The sequence below is a fragment of the Saccopteryx leptura genome, chromosome 6 (genome assembly GCF_036850995.1).
Source record: "Saccopteryx leptura isolate mSacLep1 chromosome 6, mSacLep1_pri_phased_curated, whole genome shotgun sequence".
NCBI classification, from domain to species: Eukaryota; Metazoa; Chordata; class Mammalia; order Chiroptera; family Emballonuridae; genus Saccopteryx; species Saccopteryx leptura.
Window position 1 is genome coordinate 159,783,636 of NC_089508.1, and position 26,377 is coordinate 159,810,012.

At 40.3% G+C, this 26,377-nt stretch overlaps 1 protein-coding gene across 11 annotated transcripts in view; it reads right to left on the minus strand.

Moving 5' to 3' along the window:
* KLHL3 (kelch like family member 3) overlaps nt 1-26,377 on the minus strand; it is a 358,874-nt gene that overhangs the window by 146,616 nt on the left and 185,881 nt on the right. For 3 of the 11 annotated variants that reach the window (XM_066344558.1, XM_066344547.1, XM_066344556.1), the window contains exon 1: nt 1,488-1,987. The exons of the other annotated variants lie outside the window; for them this stretch is intronic. In XM_066344558.1, coding sequence (XP_066200655.1) covers nt 1,488-1,501 — 14 coding nt within the window. In that variant the 5' untranslated portion in view covers nt 1,502-1,987. Of the gene's footprint in view, nt 1-1,487; nt 1,988-26,377 lie in introns of those variants that run through there. 11 annotated transcript variants of the gene reach the window in all.

Sequence of the window (26,377 nt, forward strand, 5' to 3'; positions counted from 1 at the left end):
ACTCTTCCTGTGGTAGTCACATCAAGAAACACAGCCCCGGCCCTGGCTAGGTAGCTCAGTTGGTGAGAGCATGAACCCAATATGCTAAGGTTCAGGTGGTTGTTCAGGTTGATCTGTGGCCAGGGCACATACAAGAATCAACCAATGAATGCATAAATAAGTGGAACAACAAACCAATGTTTCCGTTCCTCCCTGTCTCTCTCTCTCTCTCTCTCTCCTATTTTTTCTCACTCTCTCTCTCTTTCTCCCCCCTCCCTCCCTTCTTCTCTCTCCTTAAAATCAACCAATACATAGAATTAAGAAAGAAAAAAAAAAAACATAGTCCCTGGGGCCTGTTCCAAGGAGAGGACACCCAACATCATGCTAATTCTGATGGGGTTTAGAGACGTTTAATGACATTATTCTTCACCATGAGTTGTACGAGTTGGTACAATCTGTGCAATGGAAAGTGTTTATTGAAGTCCTCTCCAGACAGTGTTGATAGAGAAACCTGTTAGCATTTAACCAGCCAGTTACCATCTACATCAAACGGGCAACTCAAAGCAGCAGCCCTTCCCTCAGTGGTGCACTTTCATGGCCTGAACCCTCCCTGCTGTCTTTTCACCTAGAGGAAAATGGCAAGCCTTGTTCTCTAACAGCCACATATCCACAAAATGAAGAACATGAGATGTTCTAGCACGCAGAGGAATAACCCACCCCTGCACTGCGCTGCGCTGAGTACCTTCACAATGAAAGAATCAGATCCTCAGATAATAGTTTAAAATTTATATGCATGTCCCCCCTGCCAGGAATAAACCCTTGCTAGTTAGATCCAGCTTGATAGAAATACTTAAATTCCCTTCTGCTGATTCCTAGTTCATAAGAAACCCCTGGTAGAAGAATCAAGAGTTCCTATTACGCACATACCTTCCAGTGCCATTTATAAACTTTTCAATGCAAATGAAAGTCCAATCAGAACAAGTGTCATCTGATAGGTTTCTCTCCTTACTTGAACTTGTGTGCCTATACAAGCACGTATGTACATGCTCTCTCTCTCTTTCTCTCTCTCTCTCTCTCTCTCTCTCACACACACACACACACACACACACACACACACACACACACATACACACACATTTAGGGAAGACATCATTGCATGGCTGCTGAAGATTTGAGCACGTCAGTGTGAAAATGCAATCACTCTGTGCCAGGCCAGCCCTGCTATGACATCAAAAAACCCCTCACCAAAGAAAAAACACCCCAGAAAAGCGAAACAAACCCAGACCTGCCTTTGCGGAAGCTAAATCTCTGGAGAGAGGGGCTTCCAGGCTCTATTCGGCCTCCCGCTGGGATCCATCAGTGGCCAGGTCTTCAAATCCTGCCTAGCTAACACAAACACAAAAGCTGGTGCCTGCCGCGCACAAGCACACATTCACTTACACACACACACACACACACACACACACACACACATACACACACACACACGCACGCTTGTACATACATACCTTTCACCCTCCATTGTGTGAGGCCCAGCGTGGGTGGCAGCTGAACTGTGCACGCACCCAGAGATCCTAGCTCTGTTCTCAGTTCTCGTAGCCAACCAACAGGAGATCTGATCAGCAACAGTGATTCAGCATGGCTGCAAATGAAGCCTCCTCCCTCTCGATCCTCCTTCCTCTGACTTACTAGCGGCAGCTTCTACCGCAGAAGCAGCAGCAGCAGCAGCAGAGCAGCAGAAAATGTCTTACCCAGAGCTCCCTGCAGCCCTTTCAGCTGCTAACAGCAGCAACCCACTTGCTCCCCCTCCCCCGCAGGCTTGCTGCTCCTCCGTCTCCTAGGAACAGCGCAGCTCCAGCGACCCAAGTGCAGTGCCACCTTTCCAGCTGCCTCCACATCTGCCCAGGCATCCCCAGCCCAGACTACTAGCTCATCCCAAGGGCTCCTGTCTCCTCTGCCTAGACTGCAAAGGCTCGGCAGTTCCTCACTAGCCCAAGAAATACTGGCCCCTACCTTCTTCCCTGCCCCCATAGGCTATGAGTGTGTCAGCCTGGCCAGATTGCTGGAATAAGGAGGCCCCTCCCTCTGTGGCTTGCAGTGGAGTTTATCCACCTGGGGAAATTGACTGTAGGTCACAGCTCTTGTTCCAATTCCTCCTCCCAAAATCTACAGTAGCTCTGAGAGTGATAGATAGAGAGTCGTTAGAGGGAAAGAGCCTGATAGAACTGAGAAGAATGCAAAGAGAAATTAGAAAAGGAAACTCGTAGAAATAGGTGAAACTGAAGCAAACCCTGTTACTGCAAGAGGCCAAATTTCATAGCACAAATCTAAAATGTCTTCCTAAAGATTCTCATATTGAAATTTGACTAAGCTGTGGCTTAACTACCAAGTCTCCCACTGACTCCCCATCTCCAGCCTAAGTATGGTACACCCTATTATCTCCAGCTGTTGAGATTCAATTTAAACTAACATCTCTAAAACATAATCTTGGGGAAGTCAAGAGCCCAGTCTGTTTTCTAGCCACAGCTAAAAGGCTTAGAAGTAATTGAGGCCACTGATGATTGATTAGGCATACAAATGGGTTTAGAAGCTTCCCTGATGCCTCAGTAAATCATACATGGGCATCTCTATTCTACCACCCTCAATGTCACACCTGTGCTTATCAGATTCCAAATTACCACTAGCTATCTGAGTGATCTTTCAGCAAGACTTTTTCTCACCCTGGAACCTGTCTCTCATACATAAGACAGGATGAGGCCAATCTCGAGTCCTTTCCAGCTCTAAAATCAAATATCTAAAAATGTCTTAATGATCCATTTTCCTTCTCATTAGAGTAATCCATCAGACTGTTTAAGAAGAAAATTTTACTGGACTATAGTCTTTTGTATAGGGCTTCAAGGAAAGTATGAGAGATGTTCAATAAATCTATTATTGTTATAATTGTGGCATGTTGAGTTTCTTCCCTGCTACAGAGCCCTGAAACCAAGGCGGGAAGGAGGGACACTGAAGTAATATAAACTAAAAGTAACTTAAATCTCACATAGACTGGCCAAGATGTTATTCTCAATGATTATCTCCTGAGACCTCAGTGTCCCCTTAGATTAGGCCATTACCCAGGTTTACTCTTTCTCCTGTGAAAAGAGGCGTGGGTAGTCTTATTTATATGCTACATCCCTATATCACCACTTCTTCCTTTCACAACAACACTGCTCACATCTCTCACCCTCCGTCTCTTCCTCCTCTAATAAGTCTTATGGCTCTACTCCAGATATTTCCTCTTGAGGTAAATCACACAGACCAGGAGTAGCTGAAAATCACAAATAAGGAAACTGAATCCTAGAATCCATGCCAAAGTGCAGACGTCCACCAGGAAGACAACTGGGTGATTCATAAAAAGGATGTAAAAATGAGTCTCTCTTTTACAATGTCATACCCTCATTCACAACTTCACCATTCAGGAAATGAGAGAAATGTCACATCTAACAAACCAGAGAAAAGGAAAAAGGAAGAAGAAAAAAAGGCCAGGAAAGAAAATACACAAGGGCTGAACATACCGAGATTTCAGTATACAACAACTGAGAGGCAGTTTAAAATTTTACATAATTTTCTTTGCAATCTGCTTTTGTCATGCTAAACATCACTACAATGTATATTTTGAAACCATCCCATACTACTACTACCTGCACACTTTATTCAACACTCACTCTATCCACAAGAAGTATGCAGACCAGAGGCAACTCAGAGGTTACCAAGAAAAAGCAATCTAGTAAAACCAGGGCCAAATCTGAGCCAAGAATTAAAGTCTCCAAACTGCTGGCACAAAGTTCTCACCCTAATTTCCCTAGTTTGAGCTACATTTTCTACCTTATTATCCAAATGTTCTGTTTGCTCTAGGGCAGGGGTCCCCAAACTACGGCCCTGCTGGCCACATGCGGCCCCCTGAGGCCATTTATCTGCCCCGCCGCACTTCCGGAAGGGGCATAGCACATTGACCATCTCATTAGCCAAAAGCAGGTCCATAGTTCCCATTGAAATACTGGTCAGTTTGTTGATTTAAATTTACTTGTTCTTTATTTTAAATATTGTATTTGTTCCTGGTTTTTTGTTTTGTTTTTTTTTTTACTTTAAAATAAGATATGTGCAGTATGCATAGGGATTTGTTCATAATTTTTTTTATAGTCCGGCCCTCCAACGGTCTGAGGGACAGTGAACTGGCCCCCTGTGTAAAAAGTTTGGGGACTCCTGCTCTAGGGCAACCTTCCTGAATGAATTTCAGATTAAGAAGAACTGCTACTGAATTCCTGCAATAGGGGAAATCAAAGAAACCAAAGTAGTGTCTGCCTGTCCAAGGAAGAGGTCCCATCCTTGGAAGCCCAGCAGGTGTCATACCCCCTTCCTAATTCTTCCCATAGGCAAGGCTCCTCCCACAGCTTACCAACAGTACCTAACGGCCCCACCTCTCTATCCCAAAGCAATTTACCCAGCTATCAATACCAACTTTGTTCAGAATCCTTCGGCTCTATGCCGCTCAGGAAGAAAACATGTTAGTAGAAACTTTGGTGTTAAGTGGATATGGTCTAAAAAGTTCTCCTCTACACAAATAGCCAGTAAAGCATAGCTTATCTGGAGTTAGAAAACCATTCTTCCTTTTTTTAAAATTGAATTTATTGGGGTGACATTGGTTAATAAAATTATATAGGTTTCAAGGGTACAATTCTATAATACACCATCTTATATTGTGTTGTATTCAACCACCCAAAGTCAAGTCTATTTCCATCACCACTTATCCCTCTTTAAGCTCTCCTTCCTCCCCCCCACACCCTTTGCCCCTCTAGTAATCACCATACTGTTGTCCATGTGTATGAGATTTTCTTTTCTTATTTTGCTTAATCCCTTCATCTTTTTAACCTAGTCCCCTTATCCACTCCCCTCTGACAGCTGTCAATCTGTTCTCCATTATCTGAGTCTGTTTCTATTTTGTTTGTTAGTTTATTTTCTTCACTAGATTCCACAAATGAGTGAAATCGCATGGTAGCTGTCTTTTTCTGATTGGGTTATTTCACATAATACTCTCTAGGTCTCATTCTTCTTTTTAAGTGTCTTTTTTTCTTCTTCTCTTGCTTTCCTCTTCCTTCTTCAGAACCTCAGTTCCCCATATCTGCAGGCACCTTAACTGTGCAGTAGAACAATCTTCCCTGCTGATAAGTACTTGGGCATCAGGGGATCAAAAGGCACAAGACACTCTTTAGGATTATGGAAATGTTTCATATCTTGACTGTGGCAATTCACAATTGTATACAACTATTACATTTCATCAAACTAGACACTCAAAATGGATGAATTTTATGTAAATTATACCTCAATAAATCTGGGAAAATAAAGAACACTACAGAGCCAGCCTCTGCCTCACACCTATCAAGTTAAAACCCAAGGAGCATAATTTTAATAAACTTCATAGGTTTATTAAATAATAAACAGCTAAATGCAAAGACCACTTGGAACAATGAAAAGATCTCACATCATTAGAATCATATAGACCAGGGACCAAAAATATTGATATTTACCAGAAACATAACCCTAGGCAAGTTACATTACAAGTCTCAATTTTCTCATCTGTTACAGGAAGATAATAATTACCGTATTTTTCACTCCATAAGACACACGGGCATTTTCCCCTCCACTTTTTTTGGGGGGGAGTGCATCTTATGGAGCAAGAAATACGGTATACCTACCTGCCAGGGTTGTTAGGTTTCAATGTGAAAAAGTACATAAAACATGTAGCAGAGAGCCTGGCCAATAATAAACATTCAGTAACCATTAGCAGCTATTATTTGCATTGCCTATGCCAATGTGAATTCTTGTTCTGAGGTCAGGAAGAAAGTCAGCCAGGGTACCTTATGCCTGGAAGCACAGCCATGGGCCTCTCCTAAAGGCATTTCCAGTAATGTCTATTAAAAACAGGTCACCAAGGATGAGGCAAAACCAGAGCTAAATTAAGGCCCACCCACATCTGTACTACCAAAACTTCCCCTCAGACCTGGACCACTTTATGAGTAGACCTTCCCTATAGCTGCTTAGAGTCCCTAGCCCAGGAAGCCAGGCAGAAACTGAAAATGAACTTGAAGCCCCAAAATGTCAAAAGGTTAAAGGAATAGCATCTTATCCAGAGTCATACCTGGCTTTCCTCAAGACTTCTTCTGAGAGTAGAAGAAACCATTCCCTGAGTAGATATAAGGAAATAATCACCCATAGCATTTGTGTTGCACTTTAACACTTACAGAGTGTTTCATGTCCCTTATCTCCTTTAAGATAACACTTCCTGAATGGTAATATGAGCTCCCATAACTTGTCTATCTCTGGGCAGATTCACTACCCAAAAACTATACCTGTATCCCTCCCATTTAATGCTCATTATTGAGGGAACTATTATCCCAGTTCTAAATATGAGGTGTACAGAAACATAATAGATTTTTATGTGTTGATTTTGTATTGTGCAACTTTACAGAACTTGTTTATTAGTTTCAACAGTTTTTTGACAGTGTCTTTAAGGTTTTCTATATATAATATGTTATCTGCAAATAGTGATAGTTTTACCTCTTCCTTTCTAGTTTAGATGACTTTTAATTCTTTTTCTTGCCCAATTGCTTGGGCCAGGAATTCCAATACTATATTGAATAAAAGTGGTGAAAGTGAGTATCTTTGTCTTGTTGCTGATCTTAGAGAAAAAGCTTTCAACTTCTCACCATTTAGTCTGATGTTAGCCGTGGGCTTGACATGTGTTGAGGAACATCTCCTCTATACCTACTTTAATGAGAGTTTTTATCATAAATAAAACATTTGGTTTTGTCAAATGATTTTTTTGCATCTATTAAAATGATCCTATGGTTTTTATTCTTCATCTTGTTAATGTAGTGTATTACATTCATTGATTTACATGTGTTGAATCACCCTTGCATCCAAAAGATAAATACCACTTAGTCATGGTGAACGATCCTTTTAATGTGCTGCTGAATTTGGTTTGCTAGGATTTAGTTGAGGATTTTTGCATCTATATTTATCAGGGATATTTCCTTTCCTTGTGTTGTCCTGTCTGGTTTTGGTATCAGGGTACCACTGACCTCATAAAATGAGTTTGGAAGACTTCCTTCCTTTGTTAGAGCTAATAAATTCAATAAAGTTGCAAAATATAAAATCAACATGCAAAAATCTATTGTTTCTATACCCTAATAAAAAACTATCATAAAAAGAAATAAACTATCCCATTTACAATTGCATTAAAAAAATACCTAGGAATGCTCACATTGGCAGTACATACACTAAAAAAATATTAGGAATAAATTTAACCAAGGAGGTGAAAGACCTATATATTGAAAACTGCAAGACACAGGTGAAAAAAAAAACACAAAACACAAATAAATGGCAAGATATTACATGCTCATGATTGAAAGAACCAATAGTTAAAATGCCCGTACTCAAAGCAATGCATGGATTCAATGTGATCCCTATCAAATTTTCTATGGCAGTTTTCAAAGAAATAAAAACAAATCATCCTAAAATTTGTATGAATCTACAAATATAAATTTAAAAAGTCTAAGAGCCATGGGAGAGAGATAGCTGGTGATGAAGGGAGACTTGACTTCAGGTGGTTAACACACACCTGTACAGATGATGTATTATAGAACTGTACATGATGTATTTATCTGATAAAAACATCCTCTTATTTTGTTTTAAGATTGAATCATGGCTTCTTTGAGTAGGTGTAAATGTAAGATAGTCCTGACACCTTCTGTTATATATGTGGCTGTTACACACTTCAATGTTAAAGGCGCAATATTTCATCATTTGTGATACATGCATATATTGCCTATTTTCAAGTTCCCCTTGGCGATCAAGACAAGAATTGGGCTCCTCATAATGTGTGTCATAATTGTGAGGAAATGCTTCGTGACTGGACAAAAGGAAAATGCAAAGGAATGCCTTTTGGTATTCCATGGTTTCACATGAACCTAAGGACCACAGTGAGTGTTATTTCTGTCTGATCCGTAAAAAGGGCATCGGCAAGAAAAAACAGCATATGATTGCATATTCTTCAGCAATATTCCTTCAGCAATACAACCTATCCCAGACTCTGAGACACCCCCGGTTCCAGTTTTCAATGGTTTTATTTCTTCTAAGGACGAAGAAAGTGAACACGGTGATCAAGTATATTTTGATAAAGATGCATGAGGAGCCTGACCGGGTGGTGGCGCAGTGGATAGAATGTCAGACTGGGATGCAGAGAACCCAGGTTCAAGGCCCCGAGGTCACCAGCTTTAGCAAGGGCTCATCTGGTTTGAGCAAAACTCACCAGCTTGAGCCCAAGGTCGCTGGCTTGAGCAAGGGGTTACTCGGTCTGCTGAAGGCCCGCGGTCAAGGCATGTATGAGAAGGCAATCAATGAACAACTAAGGTGTTGCAATGTGCAACGAAAAACTAATGATTGATGCTTCTCATCTTTCCATTCTTGTCTGTCTGTCCCTGTCTATCCCTCTCTCTGACTATCTCTCTCTGTGTCTGTAAAAAAATTAAAAAAAAAAAAGATGCATGAGGAAATGATTGTGGAATCTGAAGGGTCTTCTTCTGATGCTAAGCAGTCATTAACCCCTCAGCAGTTTAGCCAACCCAAATTGAATGACTTAATAAGAATGACATAAAAATTGTCCTCGACTTTCTGAAGTATGAAAAGCATAACTGGATCATTTGTGTGGGTCTTTTTTTTTTTTTCTTTACAGAGACAGAGAGAGAGTCAGAGAGAGAGATAGACAGGGACAGACAGACAGGAACGGAGAGATGAGAAGCATCAATCATTAGTTTTTCGTTGCATGTTGGAACACCTTAGTTTTCACTGATTGCTTTCTCATATGTGCCTTGAACACAGGCCTTCAGTAGACCAAGTAACCCTTAGCTCGAGCCAGCGACCTTGGGCTCAAGCTGGTGAGCTTTTGCTCAAACCAGATGAGCCCGTGCTCAAGCTGGTGACCTCGTGGTCTCGAACCTGGGTCCTCTGCATCCCAGTCCGACGCTCTATCCACTGTACCACCGCCTGATCAGGCTGTGTGGATCTTAAAATGGTAAATTTCCTTCTAGGACAACAGAGAGGTTTCACGAAGTATCCTTGCTTTCTGTGTTTGTGGGACAGCCGAGCTCGGGAGAAACACTGGACACAGAAGGAGTGGCCGAAACGTGAAGCTCTGGAAGTAGGGATGCAAAATACTGTGAATGAGGCCTGACCTGTGGTGGCGCAGTGGATAAAGCGTCAACCTGGAAACGCTGAGGTTGCCGGTTCAAAACCTTGGGCTTGCCTGGACAAGGCACATATGGGAGTTGATACTTCCTGCTCCTCGCCCCTTCTCTCTCTCTCTCTCTCTCCTCTCTATAATGAATAAATAAAAAAATAAAAAAAAAAAATACTGTGAATGAACCTGTAGTTAATCAAGACAGGATCATTTCCCCCCCACTTCACATCAAACTTGGCTTAATGAAGCAGTTTGTTCAGGCTTTGAATAGAGAAAGTGAATGCTTTCAACATATTCTTTCTGCTTTTCCTGCCTTGTCTTTCGAGAAGATAAAAGCAGGTGTATTCAATGGACCTCAAATTCTAACCCTCATACGTGATGAAGAATTTGCCAAGAAGGTGAATAAGGAGGAGAAAGAGGCATGGCAGTCTTTTTTGGCAGTTACAAAGAACTTCCTTGGCAACAAAAAAGCAGAAAACTGTGAATTTCTGGTTCAAAGGATGCTGTTGGCTCTCCGCAACATTGGATGTAACATGAGTGTTAAGATTCACTTCCTGAACAGTCATCTTGATAAGTTTCCCAAAAATCTTGGAGTTGTTAATGATGAGCAGACTACTGCTAGAGCATCAAACAAGATTGTCCTCAACAAGTACATAAATGCAAGAGCTACAAATGCATTTTTTTTAAAGACTTTATTTAATTCATAGAGAGGAGAGAGAGAGAGAGGCAAGGAGAGAGAGAGAGAAGGAGGGAGGAGCAGGAAGCATCAACTCCCATATGTGCCTTGACCAGGCAAGCCCAGGGTTTTGAACCAGCAACCTCGGTGTTCCAGGTCAATGCTTTATCCCACTGTGCCACCACAGGTCAGACTACAAAAGCAAATTTTTGCCTGAATAGAATTTGAATAAGTTTTGCACAAATTTTATGATTAAAATAAGTGTTTTAATATGTTCTACTTCAAAATTATAGACAAATTCTGATGCAATCATATCTTTTAGTGTATTATTGTATTTAGTGCATTATATAAATTATTATATTTTCACAAAGATGATGCCCAAGAAGACATTCTACTTCATTATGTTAAACTAAATGTTAAAAATTTTACAATAAGATGAAAACCTAAAATCCTGCACTGCAAAAAAACTGTAGCTTACAGAGAAAAACTAATGTCAGATTTGAGATCAGCATACTCAAATTAGGTAAGAACAAGTGTTTTTGTGGATGCAAAAAAAATTTTGTTCCCCAGTGTTATAGAACTGTACACCTAAAACCTATATAATTTTATTAATCAATATCATCTCCAATAAATTCAATTAAAAAATCTTTAAAAGGAAGTCAAAGAGCCATGGCAATTTTGAGAAATAATAAACCTGGAGGCACCATGCTCCCTGATTTCAAACTATATTACTAAGCCATAGTAATCAAAAGAGTACAGTATTGGCATAAAAACAAACACACAGATCAGAGTCCAGAAATAAACCCACACATATATGGTCAATTAATTTATGATGAAGGAGCCAAGAATATACAATAGGAAAAGGACAGTCTCTTCAATAAATGATGCCGGGGCCTGACTAATGGTGGCACAATACATAGAGCTTTGACCCGGAATGCTGAGGTCCCTGGTTTAAAACCCCAAGGTTGCCAGCTTGAGCACATGGTCACCAGCTTAAGCCGAAGGTCACTGGCTTAAGCCCAACATTGCTGGCTTGAGCAAGGGGTCACTGGCTCAGCTTGAGCTCCCTGGTCAAGGCACGTATGAGAATCAATCAATGAACAACTAAAGTGAAGCAACTATAAGCTGATGTTTCTATCTCTCCTCCCCCACCTTTCAAAAAAAGTGCTGGGAAAACAGGAAAGCTACATGCAAAAGAATGAAACTGAAACACTATAATACACCTTACATAAAAATTAACTCAAAATAGATTAAAATTTTGAACGTTAAATCTAAAACATAAAACTCCTAGAAGAAAACATAGGTTGTGGCCTGACCTGTGGTGGCGCAGTGGATAAAGCATCAACCTGGAACACTGAGGTCGCCGGTTCAAAACCCTGCACTTATCTGGGCAAGGCACATATGGGAGTTGATGCTTCCTGCTCCTCCCCCTTTTCTCTCTTTCTCTCACTCTCTCTCTTTCCTCTCTAAAATGAATTTAAAAAATAAAAAAAAAACATAGGTTGTAAGCTCCTTGACATAGGTCTTGGCAATGACTTTTTTAATCTGATACCAAAAGCAAAAGCAAAAAAAAAACAAAGAAATAGGACTACATCTATACTAAAAAGCTTCTACACAATAAAATGCAAAGGCAATCTATTAAATGGGAGAAAAATATCTTCAAATCATATATCTGATAAGGGGTTAATATCCAAAATACATAAAGAATTCATACAACTTGCCTGATCAGGCAGTGGCACAATGGAGCGTCAGATTGGGACACAAAGGACCCAGGTTCAAAACCCAGAGGCTGCTGGCTTGAGCACAGGTTCATCCCCTTAAGTGCGGACTCACCAGCTTGAATGCAGGGTCACCGGTTTGAGCATGGGATCATAGACATGACCCCATAGTCGCTGGCTTGAGGCTCAAGGTTGCTGGCTTGAGCAAAGGGTCACTCACTCTGCTGTAGCCCCCTGGTCAAGGCACATATGAGAAAGCAGTCAATGAACAACTAAGGAGCTACAATAAAGAATCGATGCTTCTCATCTCTCTCTCTCTCTCCCTTCCTATCTGTCTGTCCTTATCTGTCCCTCTCTCTATCTCTATCATAAAAAAAAAATCATACAACTCAATAGTGAGAATGCTAATAATACAACTAAGAAATGAACAAACCCTGACTGGTGGTGGTACAGTGGATAAGGCATCAACCTGGGACGCTAAGGTTCCAGGTTTGAAACCTCAGGGTGAGCAGCTTGAGCATGAGCTCATCCGGCTTGAGCACAGGTTCTCCAGCTTGAGCATGGGGTCACCAGCTTGAGCCTGGGCTCATCAACATAATCCCAAAGTCATTGGCTTGAGCAAGGGGTCACTACCTCAGCGTGAGGCCCCCAGTTCAAGGCAGGTATGAGAAGCAATCAATGAACAACTAAAGTGATGCAACTATGAGTTGATGCTTCTCATTTCTCTCCCTTCCTGTCTCTAGGAAGAAAGAGAAGAAAAAGAAAAACATGGGCAAAGACCTGAATAGACATTTTTCCAAAAAAGATATTCAGAGGGCCAACAGGTACATAAAAAGATGCTCAACACCATTACTCATCAGGGAAATGCAAATCAAAACTACAAAGATATCGCCTCACACCTATCAGAATGGCTATTATCAAAAAGGCAAGAAATAACAAGTGTTAACAAGAATATAGATGGTTGGTGGGAATGTAAATTGGTGTAGACATTGTGGAAACATTATGAAGGTTCCTCGAAATATTAAAAATAGAACTACCATATGATCCAGCAATTCCACTTCTGGGTATTTATCCCCCCAAAATGAAAAGACTAACTTGAAAAGATAGATGCACTCCCAAGATTTTGCAGTATTTACAATAGCCAAGATATGAAAACAACATAAGTGTCCACTGATGAATTAAAGGATAAAGAAATTCACACACACACACACACACACACACACACGCGCGCGCGTGCACAATATCATATTATTCAGCCATAAAGAATGAAATCTTGCCATTTGCAACAATATAGATAGAACTATTTTAGGGCATTATGCTAAGTGAAATAAGCCAGACAGAGAAAAGACAAATACCGTATGATCGCTCTTAAATGTATAATCTAAAAAATAAAATGTGTTAAATTAGCCCTGGCCGGATAGCCTCAGTTGGTTATAGAACATCGTCCCAAGGCACAGGGGTTGCTGGTTCACATACCAGGCACATACAGAAACAAATTGATATTCTTGTCTCTCTCTCTCTCTCTCTCTCTCTCTCTCTCTCGCTCACTCCCTTCCTCTCTCTAAAATAAATAAATGTATGTTGACATGTTTTAAATTTATACACACACACACACACACACACACAAGCATATAGACATAGAGAACAGATTGGTGGTTGCCTGAAGCAGGGGGTTGAGAGAGAATGGGTGATTGGGGTCAACAGTTAAAAAAAATTGGCCCTGGTTGGCTGGCTCAGTGGTTGAGTGTCAGCCCTGCATGTGGAAGTCCTGGGTTCAATTTCCAGCCAGGGCACACAGGAGAAGCGCCCATCTGCTTCTCCACCCTTCCCCCTCTCCTTTCTCTCTTACTCTTTTCCCCTTCCACAGCCAAGGCTCCACTGGAGCAAAGTTGGCATGGGCACTGTGGATGGTTCCATGGCCTCCACCTCAGGCGCTAGAATGGCTCCGGTTACAATGGAGCAACAGCCCAGATGGGCAGAGCATCGCCCCCTGGTGTACATGATGGGTGGTCCCGGTTGGGCACATGCAGGAGTCTGTCTCTCTGCCTCCCTGCTTCTCACTCCAGGAAAAAAAAAAAAAAGTTGGTCCCAAATAATCCAATATATATAAGCTCCATCAGAACAAAATAAGTGTGAGAAAACTAAGGTTCTTAGGAGTTAAATGACTCGACCATAGTCCCATAGGTTTGAATTCAGGTCCACCTGACCTCTGAGCCCACTATTAACTACTATGCAGGGCAGGCACTATCTCTTATCTTACTACCTTCATTTTTTTTTTTTAATAATTTTATTTTTTTAATGGGGTGACATCAATAAATCAGGATACATATATTCAAAGATAACAAGTCCAGGTTATCTTGTCGTTCAATTATGTTGCATACCCACCACCCAAAGTCAGATTGTCCTCTGTCACCTTCTATCTAGTTTTCTTTGTGCCCCTCCCCGCCCCCTATCCCTCTCCCATTCCCCCCTCCCCCCCGTAACCACCACACTCTTATCAATGTCTCTTAGTTTCACTATTATGTCCCACCTACGTATGGAATAATACAGTTCCTGTTTTTTTCTGATTTACTTATTTCGCTTCGTATCATGTTATCAGGATCCCACCATTTTGCTGTAAATGTTCCGATGTCATCATTTCTTATGGCTGAGTAGTATTCCATAGTGTATATGTGCCACATCTTCTTTATCCAGTCATCTATTGATGGGCTTTTTGGTTGTTTCCATGTCCTGGCCACTGTGAACAATGCTGCAATAAACATGGGGCTGCATGTGTCTTTACGTATCAATGTTTCTGAGTTTTTGGGATATATACCCAGTAGAGGGATTGCTGGGTCATAAGGTAGTTCTATTTTCAGTTTTTTGAGGAACCACCATACTTTCTTCCATAATGGTTGTACTACTTTACATTCCCACCAACAGTGAATGAGGGTTCCTTTTTCTCCACAGCCTCTCCAACATTTGCTATTACCTGACTTGCTAATAACAGCTAATCGAACAGGTGTGAGGTGGTATCTCATTGCCGTTTTGATTTGCATTTCTCTAATAGCTAAAGAAGATGAGCATCTTTTCATATATCTGTTGGCCATTTGTATTTCTTCCTGGGAGAAGTGTCTATTCATATCCTCTTCCCATTTTTTTATTGGATTGTTTGTTTGTTTGTTGTTGAGTTTTATGAGTTCTTTGTATATTTTGGATATTAGGCCCTTATCTGAGCTGTTGTTTGAAAAAATCATTTCCCATTTAGTTGGCCTTCTGTTTATTTTGTTATCAGTTTCTCTTGCTGAGCAAAAACTTCTTAGTCTGATGTAGTCCCATTCATTAATTTTTGCCTTCACTTCTCTTGCCATTGGAGTCAAATTCATAAAATGCTCTTTAAAACCCAGGTCCCTGAGTTGAGTACCTATGTCTTCTTCTATGTACTTAATTGTTTCAGGTCTTATGTTTAGATCTTTGATCCATTTTGAGTTAATTTTTGTACAGGGGGAGAGACTGTAGTCCAGTTTCATTCTTTTGCATGTGGCTTTCCAGTTTTCCCAGCACCATTTATTGAAGAGGCTTTCTTTTCTCCATTGTGTGTTGTTGGCCCCTTTATCAAAAATTATTTGACTATATATATGTGGTTTTATTTCTGGGTTTTCTATTCTGTTCCATTGGTCTGAGTGTCTATTTTTCTGCCAATACCATGCTGTTTTGATTGTCGTGGCCCTATAATAGAGTTGGAAGTCAGGTATTGAAATGCCCCCAGCTTCATTCTTTTTCTTTAGGATTGCTTTGGCTATTCGGGGTTTTTTATAGTTCCATATAAATCTGATGATTTTTTGCTCTATTTCTTTAAAAAATGTCATTGGAAGTTTGATGGGAATTGCATTAAATTTGTATATTGCTTTGGGTAATATAGCCATCTTGATTATATTTATTCTTCCTAGCCAAGAACAAGGTATATTCTTCCATCTCATTATATCTTTTTTGATTTCCCTTAACAATGGTTTATAGTTTTCATTATATAAGTCCTTTACATTCTTTGTTATGTTTATTCCTAAGTATTTTATTTTTTTTGTTGCAATCGTGAAGGCGATTATTCTTTTGAGTTCCTTCTCAGTTGTTTCATTGTTGGCATATAGAAAGGCTATTGACTTCTGTATGTTAATTTTGTATCCTGCGACCTTACTGTATTGGCTTATTGTTTCTAGTAGTCTTTTTGTGGATTCTTTGGGGTTTTCGATGTATAGTATCATATCATCTGCAAAAAGTGATACCTTTACTTCTTCTTTTCCGATATGGATGCCTTTTATTTCTTTGTATTGTCTGATTGCTCTGGCTAGAACCTCTAGTACCACATTAAATAAGAGTGGAGAGAGTGGACAACCCTGTCTTGTTCCTGATTTAAAGGGGAAAGCCTTCAGTTTAGTGCCATTTAATATGATGTTAGCTAATGGTTTATCATATGTGGCCTTTATCATGTTGAGATATTTTCCTTCTATACCCATTTTGTTGAGAGTCTTAAACATAAAATTGTGTTGTATTTTATCGAAAGCCTTTTCTGCGTCTATTGATAAGATCATGTGGTTTTTGTTCTTTGTTTTGTTGATATAGTGTATTACGTTAACCGTTTTACGTATGTTGAACCATCCTTGAGATTCTGGGATGAATCCCACTTGATCGTGATGTATTATTTTTTTAATATGTTGTTGTATTCGATTTGCTAGTATTTTGTTTAGTATTTTAGCATCTGTATTCATTAGAGATATTGGTCTGTAGTTTTCTTTCTTTGTGCCATCCTTGCCTGGTTTTGGTATGAGGGTTATGTTGGCCTCATAAAATGTGTTTGGAAGTATTGCTTCTTCTTCAATTTTTTGGAAGACTTTGAGTAGAATAGGAACCAAGTCTTCTTTGAATGTTTGATAAAATTCTCTGGTATAGGCGTCAGGGCCTGGACTTTTATTTTTGGGGAGGTTTTTAATGGTTTTTTCTATTTCTTCTCTACTGATAGGTCTGTTTAGGCTTTCTGCTTCTTCTTGACTCAGTCTAGGAAGGTTGTATTTTTCTAGGAATTTATCCATTTCTTCTAGGTTGTTGAATTTAGTAGCATAAAGTTTTTCATAGTATTCTACAATAATTCTTTGTATATCTACGGTGTCCGTGGTGATTTCTCCTCTTTCATTTTGGATTTTGTTTATATGAGTTCTTTCTCTTTTTTCCTTGGTAAGTCTTGCCAAGGGTTTGTCAATTTTGTTGATCTTTTCAAAGAACCAGCTCCTTGTTCTATTAATTTTTTCTATAGTTTTTCTGTTCTCTAATTCATTTATTTCTGCTCTGATTTTTATTATCTCCTTTCTTCGGCTGGTTTTGGGTTGTCTTTGTTCTTCTTTTTCTAGTTCCTTAAGGTGGGAAGTTAAGTGGTTCACATGGGCTCTCTCTTGTTTGTTCATATATGCCTGAAGTGATATGAACTTCCCTCTTATCACTGCTTTTGCTGCATCCCATAGATTCTGATATGTCGTATTGTCATTTTCATTAGTCTGTATATATCTTTTGATCTCTGCACTTATTTCTTCTTTGACCCATTCATTTTTTAAAAGTATGTTGTTTAGTTTCCACATTTTTGTGGGATTTTTTTCCTCTTTTTTGCAGTTGAATTCTAGTTTCAAGGCTTTATGATCAGAAAATATGCTTGGTACAACTTCAATTTTTCTGAATTTGCTGATGTTGTTTTTGTGGCCCAACATATGGTCAATTCTTGAGAATGATCCATGTACACTGGAGAAAAATGTATACTCAGTCACTTTGGGATGAAATGTCCTGTAGATGTCTATCATATCCAGGTGCTCTAGTGTTTTGTTTAAGGCCACTATGTCTTTCTTGATTCTCTGTTTGGATGACAGATCTAGAGCCGTCAGCGGTGTACTGGGTCTCCAAGTATGATTGTATTTTTGTCAGTTTTTGTTTTAAGATCAATAAGTAGCTGTCTTATATATTTTGATGCTCCTTGGTTTGGTGCATATATATTAAGAATTGTTATGTCTTCTTGATTCAGTGTCCCCTTAGCCATTATGAAATGGCCATTTTTGTCTCTGAGTACTTTTCCTGTCTTGTAGTCAGCATTATCCGATATGAGTATTGCTACACCTGCTTTTTTTTGGATGTTATTTGCTTGGAGTATTGTTTTCCAGCCTTTCACTTTGAATTTGTTTTTATCCTTGTTACTTAGATGAGTTTCCTGTAGGCAGCATACAGTTGGATTTTCTTTTTTAATCCATTCTGCTACTCTGTGCCTTTTTATTGGTGAGTTTAATCCGTTTACATTTAGTGTAATTATTGATACTTGTGAGTTCCCTATTGCCATTTTATATCTTGCTTTCTGTTAGTTTTGTGTCTTGTTTGATCCCTCTCTTTTGTTTTTCTATCTTTTGTTTTTATTTGGTTGTATTCCATACATCTTTCCTCTGTTGCTATCTTTTTTATCTCATGTGCTTCTGTGGTGGTTTTTTCAATGGTGGTTACCTTTGAGTAATGAAAAGGGTCCCTACCCTGTTCATTGTAGCGAACTATTTTGTGAGTACTTTTGCACTCCATCGTCCTTTGCTACTGTTAATCTCCATCTTCTCCCCCTCTTTCTTTTTGTTGTTGTCACAGTTTAAATTTGGTTTTATTGTGTTCTTCTTGGAGCTTTTACTTGTGGCTCTGTTTTTTTTTGTTCTTTGTATCTGATTGGAGAACCCCCTTTAGTAATTCCTGGAGTGGGGGTTTTCTGATGATAAATTCCCTCATCTTTTCTGTATCTGTGAATGTTTTTATTTCTCCTTCATATTTGAAGGATAGCTTTGATGGGTATAGTATTCGTGGCTGAAAGTTCCTCTCTTTCAGGACTTTAAATATTGGGGTCCACTCTCTTCTAGCTTGTAGAGTTTCTGCTGAGAAATCTGATGATAATCTAATGGGCCTTCCTTTATATGTTGTATTCTTCTTTTCCCTGGCTGCCTTGAGAATTTTTTCTTTGCTGTTGGTTTGTGTCAATTTCATTATGATATGCCTTGGAGTAGGTTTGTTGGGGTTAAGAAAACTTGGAGTTCTGTTTGCTTCTTGAACTTGAGGCTTTAGTTCTTTCCACAGGCTTGGGAAGTTCTCATCTATTATTTGTTTGAGTATGTTCTCCATTCCATTTTCTCTCTCTTCTCCCTCAGATATACCTATTATTCTTATGTTATTCTTTTTGATGGAGTCAGATAATTCTTGTAGGGCTATCTCATTTTTTTTAATTTTTGAGTCTCTTTCTTCTTCTCTCTGTTGTGCCTCAAGTTGCTTGTCTTCTATTTCACTAATCCTCTCTTCTATCTGACCTGTTCTATTAGCTAAGCTTGTTACTTCGTTTTTCAGCTCGTGAATTGAGTTTTTCATCTCTGTTTGATTTGTTTTTATAGTTTCAATTTCCTTGGACATAAATTCTTTGTGTTCATTGAGTTGTTTTCTGAGCTCCCTAAATTGCCTTTCTGTGTTTTCTTGTATATCTTGGAGGATTTTTAGGATTTCTATCTTGAATTCTCTGTCATTTAGCTCCAAGGTTTCCAATATATTAAATTTTTTCTCCATAGATTTTTCCTCATCTAGCTGTGTTACCTCTCTTTCTTTTGTATCCATGATATTCGATTTTCTCTTCCTTAATGGCATCTGAGGGTGGTTTTGTTGATAGTATTAATGAGATTTAATAAAGAATAAAAAGTTTAAAAAAATAATAAAATAAATAAAAAATCGAAAAGAGTTGTTTTTTTAAAAAAAATTAATAATGAAATAAAGAAAAATAAAATAAAATAAAAATTAAAAAAAAAAAAGGAAATTATTCCCCCCCTCCTTTTTTCCTCTCCTCTTCTCTCCCCTCTTTCTTGATAAAATCTTGTGGTGGACTGTGAATTATAACAAACAATGCCTGTGATGGAGGGCCTGAATTGGGGAAAAGTAATAAAGGGGCAAAAAAAAAAAAAAAAGAAGAAAAAAGAAAAAAAAAAGAGCGTATGGACCCACAAAAAGCAAATAAGGAAAAAATTTGGGTCAAGAATAAAATGATTTGCTTTTAGGTGTTGGTTGTCTAAGAGTTATGATGAGAGGATTAAGAGGAAAATGGAAAAATGGGGGGACAAATTAAAAAATTACTATTGTATTTAGTGGAACAAGAACTAGATAATATGGAGATCCAGGGATGGGAGCACTGCTAGTGAGTTAAAAAGGTGAAGTAAAAACCCCCCAAAATGCCACAAACATAAGTTTGAGTCCCAGATAAGATAATTTGTTTGTTATTGAGGTTTGAATGAGAGGAGATGTAAAGGAGAAAGGAAGAAACTAATATAGAGGGAGAAAAGAAAGAGAGAGAGAGAAAAAAAGAGGGAATCACTAAAAGAAGAAAAAAGAAAGGAGAGAGAGAGAGAGAGAGAGAGTTAAGGGTTTTGGAGTGCAACCCTCATAGAGAGAAAGGAAGAGAAGAGAAAAGATAATGGGAGATGTAACACTTATGGGTAGTGTAGTTCAAGGAGAGGAGAGAGTAAGACCGGTAGAGAGTTAATCGGCCAAATTGGAGGAGGAAAAAAACAGTATCAAGAATGAAGATAAGAGAAACAAACGAACAAATATAATAAAATGGGATAGGTTATAAAGTCTGCAGATTATTCTTGATTTTGAGAGGTTATCTTCTTGCTTTTTCTTTTCTCTCCCTCTTCCTGGTCGGTGACTCTGTACCCCGGGTTTTGCCCCTTTGGCACGCTCAGGTGGAGGTTTGCAGTTGATAAGTCTCTATGGCAATGTCATGTATTGTGCTTTAGTCTCGTTGGCAGTCGAAGCTCATTAGCATTTATAGGCTCCGACAGTTAGAGAGTCCGTGTTCCTGGAGCCTTTCTCCTAGTCTTTCCTTCCTCAATTAGTAGCCTGATAATCCAACTATGGGGTTGCTGCTGCCTCTGCCTGGATAGTAAGAGGCTCAAAGAGCTGGCAACTGCCCACTCTATTTCCACTCAGCACAGGGCTCTGGGTAAGGCTCAGTCAGTCAGAGCTGCTAGCATAATCAGGCGGGCTTTCCGCCCACTCAAAGACCTCTGGCTCTGTCTGCCACTCTGTCCGGTAACACAGGCGGGCACCCACTTCCGGGGCGCTTGGAGGAAACTCTCACTCACTGGCTGCGCGCGCAGACCAGGATATCCGGCCAGCAGTCTCACGCTCTGAGTGAAACCCCCAACCGCAGGGAAAAGTTGCAGCGTTGGAATTGAGTCTCGCTCCGTCCCCGTGCGCGGCTTTTGCAAGGCGCTGGGGCGGCCCGAGATTCTGCTTTGGCCCACACAAAGGCCCCTGACTCTGCCCCTCTGTGCGATAACACGGGCACACACTGCCGAGGCACTCGGAGGAATCGCTCACTTCTTATCTGCGCGCGCAAACCAGGATATGAGGCCAGCCGCGTTTCCCTCTGAGTGAAACACCCTCCAGCACGGAAAATCTCCACCGTTGGAATTAGTTCTCACTCCCTCCCGTGCGTGGCTCTCCCAGGGCGCTGGGGCTGCCCAGAGACTCTGCCCTCGGCCCACAGAAAGGCCTCTGACCCTGCCTCTCCATGGGGCAACACGGGCACCCACTCTCGGGGCCTAGGAAGAAATTCTCGCCCACTAACTGTGCACCGACCAGGAGACCGGGTAAAATGGCCGCGCCGCTTGTCTTTCTTTGTTTGGGTTTGGCGCGAGTGTTAGCTTGTATTGCCCGGGTTGCCACAGGATCAGATTTTCCTCGGCTTGGATCTCCGTGCCACAGCCTGGTTCGGCCGTTTGTGTCGCGGCCTGGATGTATTCACCCCCTTTGCCCGCCTCAGTTTCCATATTCACAGTTACCAGAGAAAGCCGCCCTGCCTAGGTTAGTGAGGAAGGCGGAGCATTTCTTACTCCCCATTTCCTTCGGGGTTTGGTTATATATTTAGCCAATTTTTCACTCAATCATACCTTTGGGTGTATTGCGATGCATCTGGAAGCTCCAAGTATAGGTTTTTCTGTTTCTGGTTGAAGATCTTGTTGAGTTTTGGGGGAGATTTATCGGTATCGCTTCCTACCCCGCCATTACTCTGACGTCATCCACTACCTTCATTTTAAAGATAAGCCAATGAGGATGAAAGAGAGAGAGGTCAATTGGCTCAGTATCACCGAGTGAAGCTGGGGGGGCCAATCAGGTTATACAACCAGATGCTCAGATGCCTAACCTAGTGTTCTTCCCACCTCACCTGTAGATGGAGAACTGTTAACAGCACGTGAACTCTTTAAAATATTTATACAGGTTGTCATCCAAGGCTTCTAAACACCTATTATAAAGTTCTTCCCCCTGGTTTCCTCTGCTTACCTGGTCCCTTAGCTTACCAACCAGGCCTAGCCACAGAATGCTCTTAAGAGAAAGCCAGATGCACACCACTGGGCCCTAAGTGAGTCAAAGAAAAGCCTGACCAACTATAGTGGCAAGCAGGTGCTTTACACAGGCCAATACATTGCAAAGACTGCCCTTTCAAGGTCTTCCGAAGATTCCCTTCCTTTCTCGAATCTTCAACCTACAACTGGTGCCCTCTGCTGGTAAATATGCACATATCTTCATAACAAAAGCAAAATCTAATTACATCAATCGCTTAGGAAGGGGCAAACATCACCTTCCTTCACAGAATATTCTACTCAGAATGAGCATTAATTCCTACTTAGAAAATTTTCATAAGTACCTGCAACTTTAAATTGACTGCATTGGTCCTCCACCTACTAGCCCTGCCTCACCTCTCTAGTTCTTTCCTTTCTGTATACAAAAAAGGGGGGCTATTTTATATAAAAAGGTAAAAAATACATGAGACAGAGCCCCAAAGTCAAGAACACAATGATGTGTATGCAGATGAGATCAAGTCTGCACATATAGCAGATACAGAGAATTGAGGCAGGCACATAATTAATGTAAAACCCATGAGCAAGTATGTTCAAACATTTTGGTCACTCTCTACCTTCATACAATTGCATGCTTACAATTCAGTCTCAATGAATATTGTACTCTTACGTAATGGGCTGGGCCAGAGAACTACAATATACCATATTTCCCCATGTATATGATGCTCCCATGTATAAGACGTACCTTAATTTGGGGGCCTGAAATTTGAAAAAAAATGTATTACATAAAATTATTGAACTCAAGTTTTATTCATCATAAAATTCATACAACTCCTCATCACTATCAAAACTCCCATCCATTAGCCTGACCTGTGGTGGTTCAGTGGATAAAGCATTGATCTGGAATGCTTAAGTTGCTGGTTCAAGACCCTGGGCTTGCCTGGTCAAAGCACATATGGGAGTTGATGCTTCCTGCTCCTCCCCCCTTCTCTCTCTCTCCTCTCTCTAAAATAAATAAAATTAAAAACAAAAAACTCCCATCCATTAGCTTGTTCTCATCTGTGTCTGATGATGAATCACTGTCTTCTTATATTGCCTCATTCTCAGTTCCATCTATGGCATTTGAAATGCCACAACCACTGTATAAGACGCACCCAGCCCTGGCTGGATAGCTCAATTGGTTAGAGCATCATCCTGAAGCACAGAGGTTGCTGGTTCAATCCCTGGTCAGGGCACATACCGGAACAGATCTATGTTCCTCTCTCACTCTCTCTGTCCCTTTCTCTCTCACTAAAATTGATAAATAAAAAAAAAAAAAAAAAAAAAAAAAAAGACGCACCCAATTTTTAGACTTCAAATTTTTTGAAAAATGGTGCATCTTATACATGGGGAAATATGATACATCCTACATGAATAGAATGTCAAAGAGCTTACAAACTAGTTGGAGAAATTACACAGGGACACATATAAATAACAGTTTTTAAAAAGTCTCAAAAGAAGTGCAGCAAAATATTACAGAAACCAAATGAAGGGAGAGACAACTTTCAGTATGGAGAAAAAGGGAATAGGACACAAGGAATAAAAATAAAGTTGTAAATTTGGTGAATAATTCTGTGAAACTTTAAAAATGGTATTCTTAATTATTATAAATAGTTGTAACCAGGTCATTTCAATTTCTCATGACTTCATTTAAAATTTAAAAAATAATTTAAGACTTGTTTAACCCCACTACTTTAATAAACCTACATATTCTATTATATTTAATAATACATATTATATATAATTTTTATTATGGTAAACTATACATGAAATTTACCATTTTAACTATTTTTAAGTGCACAGTGAAGTGGCAATAAGTACAATAATTCACAACGTTGTGCACCATCATCATATCCAGAACTTTTCATCATCTCCAAAGAAACTCTGTACCCATTCAATAGTAACTTTACATTCTCCCCTCCTCCAAGTCCCTGATAACCTCTAACTGTACCTTCTGCCTCTATGAATTGCTTATTCTAACCACCTTATGTAAGTACAGTCATACAGTATGTCATTTTGTTTTTTACTGGCTTATTTTACTTGGAATAATGTTTTTAAGGTTAATCCATGTTGTGGCATGTATCAGAATTTCATTCCGTTTTTTTGGCTGAATAATATTCCATTGCATGTATATACCATATTTTTTAACCAGCTATCTATTGATGAAAAATGGGTTTTTATGTTTCACCTTTTCACAGAACACAATTTAGTAAACATTTCCCTAGTGTTTGATATTTTCAGTTCCCCATCTCTTTCTATAGATTATGTTTAATGATCGTCTTTGTGCAGACTGTTTTCCTTTCATTCCATTGTTTTCTTGGGTTAAATTTCTGGTATTAAAGTCCTAGAGTCAAAGGATATGAATATGTTCATGGTTCCTACTAAATAAATCCATATTTATCCTCCTCATTCTTCATCTATTCCAGGCTGGTGGTAAAGTTACTATCTGTAATTTCAGTTATAAAGTACAAAACTGTGATTAAAACCAATTGGATGGTACAAATAGTCCCACCAATTGAAAATAAAAGCTTTCAAGTTCATAAATATATAGATCCAGAGATTTGAGGGGAACTGACTGTGATTCTGATGTCAGGAATAAAGTAAATCTCAAAAGAGATGTATTCAAATTGGCATTTTAGCCAGAGTCACCCTTCTGTGACCCAAGTCTCATCTTCTCTGTACCTAAATCTTATTAGAGCCCGACCTGGAGGTGGTGCAGTGGATAGCGCATTGGACTGGGACCTGGATGACCCAGGTTTGAAACCCCAAGGTTGCCGGCTTGAGTGCAGGCTCATCCGGCTTGAGCACAGACTCACCAGCTTGAGTGCGGGGTTGCTGGCTTAAGCATGGGATCATAAACATGACCCCATGGTCACTGGCTTAAGCCCAAAGGTTGCTAGCTTGAAGCCCAAGGTCGCTGACTTGAGCATGGGTTCACTCACTCTGCTGTAGCCCCCCAGTCAAGAAACACATGAGAAAGCAATCAGTGAAGGTGCCGCAACGAAGATTTTATGCTTCTCATCTCTCTCCTGTTCTGTCTGTCTGTCCCTATCTGTCCCTCTCTCTGACTCTATCTCTGTCAAAAAAAAAAAAAAATCCTATTAGATCAGGACAGAATAATTTCCTTCTTAGGGAAGTGATATGAAGTCGTTAAATCAGACAAGCCTGCTACACACTTCACTGCAGAGTTTGCAAGCAAACAAAATATGATCTTTCTAACATACTGACATACCTACACCTGTGGTAAAATGAAGCAGTTATACTTCCTTTCTCTCCAGGGAATTATGATGCTTATGTCAACAATTGCCTTCACTTAGATCATTTTAAAGACCTACACGAGGCAGTCCTTTTCATAAGCTTACTTACAAAGGATTTACATGACAGCAGTATAGCTCCCCAGGCTCAAAACTGCAAGAAGGGCCCTGGCCGGTTGGCTCAGTGGTAGAGCATTGGCCCAGTGTGTGGAAGTCCCGGGTTTGATTCCCAGTCAAGGCACACAGGAGAAGCATCCATCTGCTTCTCCACCCCTCCCCCTCTTGCTTCTCTCTCTTTCTCACTGTCTCTCTTTTCCCTTCCTGCAGCCATGGCTTGATTGGAGCAAGTTGGCCCCGGGCGCTGAGGATGACTCCATGGCTTCTGCCTCAAGCACTAAAGAAGAGCTTGGTTAAAGAAAAAAAAAAAGAAGAGCTTGGTTGCTGAGCAATATAGCTATGCCCCAGATGGGCAGAGCATCGTCCCCTAGTGGGCTTTCCAGGTGGAACCCGGTCAGGGCACTAGAAGCTGCCCAAAACTACTAGGAGCTGTAATAATAAAAAGGCTTAGAGCTTCTGGGCCCTGGCCGGTTGGCTCAGTGGTAGAGCATCGGCCTGGCGTGCAGAAGTCCCGGGTTCGATTCCTGGCCAGGGCACACAGGAGAAGCGCCCATCTGCTTCTCCACCCCTCCCCCTCTCCTTCCTCTCTGTCTCTCTCTTCCCCTCCCACAGCCAAGGCTCCATTGGAGCAAAGATGGCCCGGGCGCTGGGGATGGCTCCATGGCCTCTGCCTCAGGTGCTAGACTGGCTCTGGTCGCAACAGAGCGATGCCCCAGATGGACAGAGCATCGCCCCCTGGTGGGTGGGCCAGGTGGATTCTGGTCAGGCACATGTGGGAGTCTGTCTGACTGCTTCCCTGTTTCCAGCTTCAAAGGAATTTCCAAAAAAAAAAAAAAAAAGGCTTAGAGCTTCTGAAGAAATGAATTAATAAAAGCAGAAATGCTCAGAAAAGCTCTCCTCTAGACACAGAGCTAGCTGACCTATGTGAAAGGTTTTCCAAAATG